Here is an 11860-nt window from a genome sequence, read left to right on the forward strand (position 1 = left end):
AAAATCATTGAAATTTCATTGTAATGCCACAATAATCAATGTAATTGTACGCGACAAATTGAAAATATTCGTAACGTACGTAGTGCGAAATTAAGTAACATACAATGAAAGCAGTATGGAAATGAACATAAAAAAATATTCTAGTAATTTACCTACATCATTATGTCGGGCGTTCCCAAAGTTTACTCTTATTAGCAGACAATACCAACTAAACCAACCCATTCGCCCAAATCGTTAGCAATGTCAATCATAGTTCCTGAACATACTCGTTCTTTGCATATTGTAGATAGTACGTACCTATGATGAAGTTCTTTTTCTGTCATGAGGGTATGTTTACAATTGCACTGGTTATCTTATACCTTTAAACGAGCAATTCTTGTATATTAATATATACTTATATAATCTGAATCTCGGAAACGGCTCCAATGATTTTCATAAAATTTAGTATACAGGGGATTTCGGGGGCGATAAATCGATCTAGCTACGATTTATTTTCAGAAAATGTTGTTTTATTCGTGTTTTCAATAATCAACACTTCCCGACATCTATTGGCGAATAATAATACTGTTTTTCTTAATTGAGGGCAACTAACAGCTTTAAAGACACAACAAGATGGCGTTATCAAAAAAAAACCGAGCAAAGCTCATCTAGTTTAATTTAAATCTGGACGATTTATATTAAAAAAAGAAGCCGTCGTCTAAGCCAGTAATAAATTGAATGATTTTCAAACAGCCGGCTACGACCACACTTGCAAGCCATGAGCGTAAATTAGCGTTGCATTAATTATTCGAACACTAGAATTATTGTAATTTCAAACGTGAAGTAGGTATATGAAACGATTGCAATTTAGATAATATCAAAGACGTACAATAAAATTTTATTCACAAGAAATCTTATTTCTTTGTATTCTAGAACCTCGGTTTTACACTTTGTACCTACCTACCTTTTTACCTATTGTAAAGATACCTCCAAAAATGTTTTACCTTTGATAATGTAATCTACATTTCGTTATAAAATCGCCAGATCTCAATTTTCAAATATCGTTAGCATATTATTATGATTGTACCGCTAATGACACGTACATAAGTGTGATTGTGAATTTTTCTTTCCAATTTAATGTGCTAAGCTTGAATTTACTTTGTTAACCGTATGCACAGGTACCATACCAGGTATCATAGTAAGTACTTAATCCTACCGTGAATATCAATTACATCAAATATACGTCAAATTGGAATGCGTTTAAAGAATAGAACAGTGCTATCGAGAATTCGAGCACGTTATTATAAGCACTATCATTATTATATTTATTATAAACACATCTAAGCCGATGTGGAGAATTCGTCAAGCATGTCTTTGAAGCATTTCCATGTTGGTGCTGATATATCATCTGGGATTCTGTTCGATTCTCTGATACGTTTCTTAAAAATGTTGCAATGGGTTTCTATATGAGATGTTCTGCTTGATCGTTTTTGTTGTTGTGTAAGATAATATTTTTTGTGAGGGTTTTGCCGATATTTTGTTTAATACAGTACGCTTTAATTTAGTCAATGACAGCTACTATTGCTTTTTTGATATGTTGGTAATTTGGCAATATTCTTAGAATATTAAATACTAAGGAACGTTTCTTCTTTAGTAACTTATTATGACTAGATAATCGCTGTTGCTAATATGCGTGGTAATATTTCATGAAACTAATCAACTTTCCTTCCTTATATAAATTATATAATATAATATTATAAAGTCTATTTTAAAGATTTTTTTCTTCTAGCATACTGAACAACCAATTGGTTTAGGTTGACGTTAGTATAAATGTTTATAAAAAATTCAATTACTTTGTCATGTTTGTTTGGTCAAGGGGCCAACGTATACTGGACAATTTGAAATCATCAGTGATTATAACAGTATTTTCTAGGGATTCCTTTTGATAGTGTCGAGTTTTTTCCGGTTTTTGTGAAACATTTGAGGGTTGGGGCGGTATATACACCCTAGCAAAATATTCATTCCTTAGTGTTGTATAGCGAAAAGTATTCTACTCGGGTATCGTAGTATTATTTACTTTCATGATTAATGTACAGTTGTAAATTACACGTGCTGCATATATTAGTACATTAACTCCCTATTTATTTTGTCCCGTCTATAGAATATGTACACAGATATAATATTCGAACTAAAAATTATTTTGTCGCGACGACGATGTGTTTTGGTTATCATAATGAATGCGGCTGGGTTTTTTTTCTTGTTTATTGCTTATATGGGTGGATGAGCTCACAGCCCACCCGGTGCTAAGTGGTTACTGGAGCCCATAGACATCCACAACGCAAACCCACCCTGCCACCCACCCTGAGATATAAGTTCTAAGGTCTCAAGTATAGTTACAACGGCTGCCCCACCTTTCAAACTGAAACGCATTACTCCTTCACGGCAGAAATAGGCACAGTGCGGACTACCCGCGCGGACCCACAAGTGGTCCTACCACCAATAATTAGGCAAATTATAATCTTGCGAGTTGATTTTTATTACACGATGTTATTTCTTCACCGTGGAAGTCAATCGTGAACATTTGTTGAGTACGTATTTCATTAGAGAAATTGGTACCCGCCTGAGATTCGAACACCGGTGCATCACTCAACACGAATACACCGATTAGCCTTATCCGTTAGGCCACGACGAGTTCAAAACGTCGACCACGGGCTTGTACTTTAAACTCTATTCATAATTTCAAATTATGCAGTAATGGAAGAGAAGTTCGTATACATTACATAGAGTTCGTTTAGATTTATTGCGATCAGTTTTTTTATAGTATTAATATTTCGAAGTATATTATTTATGTATTTTATTCTAAGGTCTTTTTCACCCTGTCCAGTTCTCAGAGCTGGTACTTCAAGTAGTTTAAGTTGTTCCAGTTGACACGGGCTCATGTTCAACTAAATTATGATCGATTTGGCCATCTTACTTTTATTCTTCAAGATACCTACTGCTAGAATTGCGTTTGTTATCAGATTACTTTTAGTGGACGTGGCTTAGCATTATCACTCAGGTCACATAAACTTAAAATTTTAGTCTTAGCAATATCAATTTGTGTATTGTTTCTTTATTTCATTAATGATACATAATTGGGGGTATATGACAACCGGTCACGGGTTCCAAATATGGTTCCCTATACTTTTTTATTTTTTATGATTGAAGGATTACTGGTGGCCCGAAGGCCTTTCCAGTTTCACCAGGACAGGTGGGCGAGCAAAGGCTCAGCCAGGAGGGGTGGGATTTGCTAACAGCTACCCGAAAGGTTCCCTATACTACGGGAGCTAAAGACTAATATACGTGTATACGTACATACCTACAAACTATTGTACTTTTACAAATTTAAATATTTAACACCCAGACAAAGAGCAAACAAACCTTTTCGATACGCGAATGGGAATCGGATCCACATTTCGCGGCCCAGCAGCTAGGATCGTTAACGGTTTTATTAGTAATCTCATCTCCTTATAATTATATAAAATAGTAAAGTAGCCTCATAGTTTCAGGCACAAATAATACCGATCCATTGCTCTGATGCTACATAAAAATGGAATAAACCAACAAGCACACTTTCGTATTTATGGTTACAATTTTAAAATTATCTTTCAGTTTTCCTATGGAATTGCACATGGTGTTCTTCAAAGAAGAGTATGGAACCCCAACCAACGCAGTGAAGCATCACGATGGATTAACAGTGCTAGCATTTTTTTACGAGGTAGGCCCTATTCATTAGAATGAAATAAAACTAGTTTGATAGTATTTATTTTCAATAAATAATATTGTATTCATAAAATTCGATATCTCCAAAAACTGGAAATAGAATTTGTTAGACCGTTGATAAAAAAATTAATGTTAAAAATAGTGGTTGCATGATTGAAGAATGGAAACCTTTTAATTTTAAGATTGTGGTTCGCTGCTTATTAGTATTAGTGGCGTATAAATAGCTGTACATATAACTAGTCAGGTCATAAGTATTTTCACACAGTAAAAACTTTTCTTTTAGAATGCTGGCCACAAAAAAGTTTACTGAATTCGAATTTCGAATTGTTCATGAAAATAAAAATGTATACTTTTAGAATTTTACTCATTTTTAAATATGGAGTGGACGCTTAAAGAAGACCGTGTTGCAGTTATTGCGTTGCATCGTTGCGGTTACGCGCCAATTCAAATTTTTAACATACTGAAAAATTTAAATAAAACCAAAAGATTTGATTATCGTACCATCAAACGATACAATGAAGACTCTAGTGTAGATGACAGGTCAAGAAGTGGTCGCCCTCGGTCTGTTAGGTAGGACTCCAGCAGCGATAAAAGCTGTGAAGGCGCGAATTCAAAGAAATCCCAAACGTAAGCAGAAACTGTTGGCCCTTCAGATGGGGTTAAGCAGAACCACGGTGAAAAGGCTGTTAAATGAAGACTTCGGGCATATCGAAGAAAAACAGGACATCGTTTGAATGCTCGTCTAATGGACCTGAGACTGAAGAGATGCCGCGCTTTGTTGAAGCGGTACGCGGGAAAAAAATATCGGGAAATTCTTTTTTCGGATGAAAAATTTTTTACCGTAGAAGAGAGCTACAACAAACAAAATGATAAGGTGTACGCACACAGTAGTGAAGAAGCGAGCAACCGTATTCCGCGTGTCCAACGAGGTCATTTTCCATCCTCGCTCATGGTATGGTTGGGAGTTTCTTAACAGAGGTACATTTTTGTGGGAAAGGTGTAAAAACGAATGCAGTTGTGTATCAAAATACAGTCCTGACGAACCTTGTGGAACCTGTTTCTCATACCATGTTCAATAACAGGCACTGGGTATTCCAACAAGATTCGGCGCCAGCTCATAAAGCGAAGAGCACACAAGACTGGCTGGCGATGCGTGAAATCGACTTCATCCGGTAAGAAGACTGGCCCTCCTCCAGTCCAGATTTGAATCCGTTAGATTACAAGATATAGCAACACTTGGAGGAAAAGGCGTGCTCAAAGCCTCATCCCAATTTGGAGTCACTCAAGACATCCTTGATTAAGGCAGCCGCCGATATTGACATGGACCTCGTTCGTGCTGCGATAGACGACTGGCCGCGCAGATTGAAGGCCTGTATTCAAAATCACGGAGGTCATTTTGAATAAACTTTAGTGTCATAAGAATCTATGTTTTGTTAAGTTCATTTTGGTATATGAATGGTTACATAATGAATAAACTTGTTTCAATTATTTTACATTAAACATGTGACAGAATTTATGCCCTGACTAGGTATATACATACATGTTAAATATAATGTAGAATCTGCTCATTATAAATAGCGCAGTCTCAAAAGTTACGAATTTGAAGTGGCTGTGTGCATAAAGTGCTCCACAATAATTAAAATATGTTAAAATAATCCGCAATTCTATGTTAACGGATCGAAATTCATAAGCTAATTAAGAAATACGTTACTTGATTATAACAAGTTAGTTTCATAACAATAGGTACGAAACTAGTATAGTTAGTGTTATTCAAGCGTTAACTTGCCTATGTCTTACAAACCCGATTGCTTTGAGGGAGTGCATATAGTCCCTTCTTTATTTCGCGTGTTTTATGTAATTAACACCACAGTTGAATCAATAAAAATTTTATTGTTGTAGCGGCATAAAGTAATTACATTAAATTAGTTATTATCACATTATAAATTATTTTTATGTTTTTCATATTTGGCGGTAAAAAGGTAATGTCTCACAGACTATATCCTTTTTCCCACATCTCGTGCGTTCCGGCTTACGCATAATAAAACGCCACACCACCCCCCTACGGAGAAGGAGAATCCGCAGAAAAAGAGAAAAATTATCATAGGTCGAAAGGTTTGGAGAAGTGGACTCTGCGACCTGACCGGGTGGTATATTGAGGTGTATGTGTAGGAGTAGCAGTTAGAGGTGCCGAAGGCACGAGTGGACATGAAGGGACATTAGTAGCATCCGGTTGCGCTGGTTGAGGCACAGAATCCCGCGGTGCTGGTGCTGGAACGAGATCTACTAAAGAATGCTCGACGAAAGCTGGCTTAATTCTGTCGACACTGACCGTCACCTGTTTCCCTTTTACATCAATCGACCACGTTTTTCCGTCCTCGGCTCTAGATATAACTCTATGAGGACCAGAGTAAGGTGGTTGCATTGAACGTCTAACCGAATCCTCCCTGAGCATGACATGAGAGGCAGTGGAAAGATTTTTAAATATGAAAGGTGATGGTTTAGTGTGGGAGGAACATGGAGTGGGACGCAATTTAGACATACGCTGTCTTAACTTTACGACAAAATCCGTCGGGTCCTCGAAACCAGAGGGACTGGGAGGTACTAACAGTTCCCCTGGAAGCGTTAATGTTTCTCCGTAAAGCAATTCCGCTACTGTTGCTTGTAGATCTTCTTTAAAAGCCGAACGCATTCCTAATAAGACCAAAGGTAATGCATTCAACCACGAATCATCATAACACATCAGAGAGGCCTTTAATTGTCTATGCATGCGCTCCACGAGCCCATTGGCACAAGGGTGGTAACTAGTAGTGCGTATACGTTTAGTACCACATAAATTAGTAAGGCGTCTGAAAAGGTCCGACTCGAACTGTCGTCCCTGGTCGGTAGTGATGACAGCAGGTACTCCGAATCGAGCAATCCAACCGGCTACAAAGGTGCTTGCCACTTCTTCTGCTGTTATTCCGTGCATAGGCCAAACTTCGGGCCATCGAGTGTAGCGATCCACAGCAGTCAGGCAGTATTGGAAGTCAGAACAAGATGGAAGAGGGCCTATGATGTCAATATGGACATGCTTCAGTCGAGACGTAGGACTGGAGAAGTGTCCAAGTGGAGATTTTATATGCCGCGTCACCTTACTTCGCTGGCAAGCAACGCAGGTTTGGCACCAATAACGGCAATCTTTGGCAATGCCAGGCCACACGAAACGGTCGGAGATCAATCGAATGGTTGATCTAGTACCAGGATGGCTAAGATTATGTAGCTGAGCAAAAATCTTCTTTCGCATAGGTTCCGATACAAATGGGCGTGGTCGCCCTGTTGACATGTCGCAGACCAAAACAGTGTTTGTGCCAGGAACTACGACGTTCTCTAGTTTTAGAGAAGAATTCGCATCGTTACGATACTTTTTCAATTCGTCGTCAAGTTTTTGGCAAGCGGAGAGAGCAGAATGGTCAGTTTCAAAACTAACAGCTTCGATGCGGGACATGGCGTCCGCCACCGTATTGTCGTCCCCTTTTATATGGACAATGTCCGTGGTAAACTGCGAAATAAAAGACAGTTGATTTAACTGTACCGGAGGAAGCCTTTCGCGACGTTGCGAGAACGCATAAACTAATGGCTTATGGTCCGTATAAATCGTTACGTGCTGTGCGGCTAGGAAGTGTCGATAATGTTGCACACTCTCATATACCGCAAGAAGTTCTCGGTAGTATGCTGGCCACTGGCACTGTCGGGGATTCAGCTTTTTACTAAAGAAACCCAGGGGTTGCCAAGCATCACCGACTTTCTGTTGAAGGCAGGCACCAACGTGAGAACTGGAAGCGTCGGTGAAAAGCCCTAGTTCAGCGTTAGGCAAAGGGTGTGCCAACAGAGCTGCAGATGACAAGCTATCTTTACAGGTATTAAAGCATTCTTCGAGCTCAGGTGTCCAAGTGATCGGTGTGAGACCTTTACCTCCAGTGGCCACGATCGCGTTGACTAGCGGTGCTTGTAACTTGGCCGCATTGCGCAGAAATCGGCGATAATAATTAACCATCCCAATGAAACGACGGAGTCCTTGTACAGTCTGTGGTAGAGGAAAATCTTTTAGAGCTTGAATGCGCTCTGATGGTGGTTGTGTTCCGTCGGCGGATATTCTGTTTCCGAGAAAAGTAACCTCAGGAGCACCAAACACGCATTTTGCTGGATTAATAACGATTCCGTAATCTTCAAATCGCTTGAAAAGAGTACGAAGGTGTGCAGCATGTTGAAGAGCATCACGGGAATACACTAATATGTCGTCAACGTACGCAAAGCAAAAATCGAGACTTCGTCTATAAATCTTTGAAACGTTTGGCCTGCGTTGCGTAGACCAAAAGTCATGTAATTAAATTCGTAGAGTCCGAAGGGTGTTATGATGGCGGTTTTACAGATATCCTCAGGCGCAACAGGAATTTGCTGATATGCCTTAACGAGGTCGATGGTACTAAAATAAATATACTACACCCAGATATGTTATGGCCAACGTCACCGATATGGCGAACTGGGTACCTGTCAGGTATGGTACGTGAATTCAACGCACGATAATCACCGCAGGGTCGCCAGGTGCCGTCGCGCTTAGGGACCATATGAAGTGGAGAAGACCACGAACTTTTCGAAGGTCTGGCTGTCCCGCACTGTACCATATCATCAAAAACCTTTTTGGCCTCTTGAAGTTTTTGAGGTGCCAGACGTCTAGGACGACAAGAGACTGGGGCGCCCTCAGTGGTTAGAATATAATGAACTGTGTTATGCTTCGGCTCACGAATAAGTCCTGGTGGCTTCGTAATGGAAGGAAATTCCGCAAGAAGTGCACTAAATTGGGATGACGGAGCGCAGACAACTTTGACGCTGGTCTGGTCTAAGACAGCGACGGCAGCAACGCATGACAACCCGGTAATGCTATCGACGAGTCTCTTACTGGCACAATCTGGCAACAACCGATAGTGCGCCAGAAAATCGGAGCCGACGATGGCGGTGTTGACGTCAGCGATAATAAATCGCCATTGAAATGTGCGGCGTAGCCCCAAATTAAGCGCCATTTCTATGTGACCAAAAGTGCGTATCTCACTACCATTGGCAGCCGCTAACGTATAGTTTGAACGTACCGGCTTATTTGCTAACCACTGGTATGGGTAACAGGAGAGGTCGGAGCCTGTGTCTATTAAAAAACGGCGCTTGGTTGCGCTTTCGGTGACAAATAATCGGCGACTCTCCTTTAAGCAGTCAGACGTCGCTATCATTGACTGCTTTTGTCGTTTTCCGAAGGTGGCGGCGGCGTCCAGGTACATGGTTGAATACACTTAACAGCTTTAGTATTAAATTTCCTATGGTAAAAGCACATTTGAAGCTTACCAGGCGTTTGTGAACGTCGTCGCTGGTTTGAGAAATCCCGGGTCCTATTTCTACCGCGCTCTGCAGTGAGCACAGCAAGCTGACGCGTGACCTCATCCAGACGCCGTGTGATATCTTCTAACGAAGGGGGTGAGACGGCAGACGTGCTTGCTGAGAAAACAGCAGATGAATGAGGTGCGACCATACCAGGCGAAACTTCCAAAATTTTGTCCGCTAGCTCAGCGACTTTGTCCAGCGAGAGTTCTGATTGGGCGGCCAAAATTGCTTGGAGATGTTGTGGGAGGCGACGCATCCATAGCTGGCGAAGCAAATTTTCATCAGTGAGGGTGTTTCCTGCCAATGATCTAAGATGACGTAAAAACTGCGAAGGACGGCGGTCACCCAACTCAACATCACTGACAAGTTGCCTGACACGTTGCTCCTCAGACGTGGACAACCTACGGATCAACTCGGATTTGAGGCGACCATATTTGTCCTCTGGTGGTGGTTGGAGAATAATGTCTTCTACCTCCCCAATAACTCGGGTATCTAACTGAGCAATCACGTAGTTAAATTTAGTCAGGTCAGCGGAGATGCCTGAAATCGAGAACTGTGCCTCTACCTGAGCAAACCAAATTGCAGGCCGATCAGGCCAGAAGGGAGGAAGTTTTATGGCTACTCTGCATACTGACGTAGGTTGAGGAAATAATGGGTCTGTGGGGGGTGGGTCCGTTTTATCGATGCCTTGCATTTTAAGTTTTTGTAATTCAGCCTTTAGGATGGCATTTTGTTGTAGTAACAGTGTATTTTCTTCTCTTACTAATTGTTCGTTTGCCTCCATTACAAAACTTTACGTTTACAATTGCAATAAATAAATAAAAAAACTAAGCACTTACACAATGTAACAACTTAAAAATAATAATAATAAGTAAACAGGAAATTGAAAATTAATGATTATGGTAAAAGATGGCAAAATACTGACAATAAGAGACACAGTAAAACAATGAAATAAAATTATAGTATACAAGAAAATAGAAATTAGTCAAATTCAGATGTGATGTATAAGACCTAAAACTGTAATTATTTTGCCTCGTAAAAACAAATATTTCCTTACTACTAATCGTACAATAATACCTTAATATTATTATTAATTACAATGTTATACCATGAATTGGTGGAGCAATGAAGGCCCGTTAACAAAATATGATTAACTATGGTTACAAAAGGAACCTTTAAATTAAATAAAAATTTTGTTTTTCTTGTTTTTTTATGTCGACAAAGACCAAGCTGTTATATATGCAATTATGTAACAAAATATAAGTTACAGTATAGGCGGAGAATATGAAGAAGTTTTAAGATTAAAATAAAATAAAAAATATAAAACACTTCACTGAGTTAATCAAAAAACACAAAAAAAAAAAAAAAAAAAAAAATAAGTTCCATGTTGTGGAATGCCGCACCAGGTGTTTAACCGCTTGTACTTGATCACTCTGCTGTGCGCGGCGATGCTGCGCCAAGTGTATATGGTTTGTAGACGATCTTGCCTGAATGCTGTGCCAGGTGTATATAGTTTGTACTCGACCTTGTCTGGATGCTGCGCCAGGTGTATATGGTTTCTACTCGATCTCTATTTGTAACGATCGATCACGTCGGGGTCACCAATGAGGGAGTGCATATAGTCCCTTCTTTATTTCGCGTGTTTTATGTAATTAACACCACAGTTGAATCAATAAAAATTTTATTGTTGTAGCGGCATAAAGTAATTACATTAAATTAGTTATTATCACATTATAAATTATTTTTATGTTTTTCATATTTGGCGGTAAAAAGGTAATGTCTCACAGACTATATCCTTTTTCCCACATCTCGTGCGTTCCGGCTTACGCATAATAAAACGCCACAGCTTGTTATATTTGTAATCACAAATATATCTTTAATTCCACGAACTGTATTTTCCCTAAAAGAATTCAAATCTAATTTCAGTTGGACCGTCATCAGCATCCAGCTTACGATGATATAACATCCGCATTAGCGAATGTAACCGAACCCTATACTTCCGTGGCGATGAGCCATCCCTTTTCATTCCTCAACATTTTGCCTTACGATTTGAAGAGGTACTTTACCTACAAGGGCTCATTGACAACTCCGCCTTGTTCTGAAGTTGTCATTTGGTTGGATTTCGAGCAGCCTATTAGATTAACACACGATCAGGTACGTTGGTTAAAAAATAATAATTGCGTTACCGTATGTCTGCGCAGTGGTACCCTAGTTGAAGTTAATACAAATGAATAATTAATATCGTGCGCATATAGAATAAGCCTCTTGAAGTAAAACTCATGTTTATAGAAACTACTTTCCTGGCCTACAAACCTGAACGCGGTATTCTTTGGTGTAAAAATTACACCCTTGATCCAAGCATTTTTTTTGTAAAGATTGACCTTTAAAAAGCTTAAAAATATAGGTACCCTGTGTATATAAAATCTGTACGTGGTACATTTAGGCTCTGGATTGAACTTGTCTTTTTGGTATTTTGCTAGTTCTATTAAATGTCTTATTTGAAACAAGGTTTGCTTGAGTGAAGGTTTGAAGTCGTCGCGATCTAAAGGATAAGATGTCCGGTGCATACGTATCTAGCGATGCAACAGTGTTCGAATCCCGCAGGCGGGTAGGTATCAATTTTTCTAATGAAATATGTACTTAACAAATGTTCACGATTGACTTCCACGGTGAAGGAATAACATCCTGTAATAAAAATCAAACCCGCAAAATT

At 39.4% G+C, this 11860-nt stretch overlaps 1 protein-coding gene across 1 annotated transcript in view; it reads left to right on the forward strand.

Moving 5' to 3' along the window:
• The window catches only part of LOC101744734 (putative carbonic anhydrase 3), a 32195-nt gene that overhangs the window by 19018 nt on the left and 1317 nt on the right, over positions 1–11860 (forward strand). The window contains exons 5-6 of the mRNA XM_038012824.2: positions 3631–3736; positions 11074–11301. Of these exons, the coding sequence (XP_037868752.1) occupies positions 3631–3736; positions 11074–11301 (334 nt within the window). The remainder of the gene's footprint in view (positions 1–3630; positions 3737–11073; positions 11302–11860) is intronic.

The sequence above is a fragment of the Bombyx mori genome, chromosome 9 (assembly GCF_030269925.1).
Source record: "Bombyx mori chromosome 9, ASM3026992v2".
Lineage (NCBI taxonomy): Eukaryota > Metazoa > Arthropoda > Insecta > Lepidoptera > Bombycidae > Bombyx > Bombyx mori.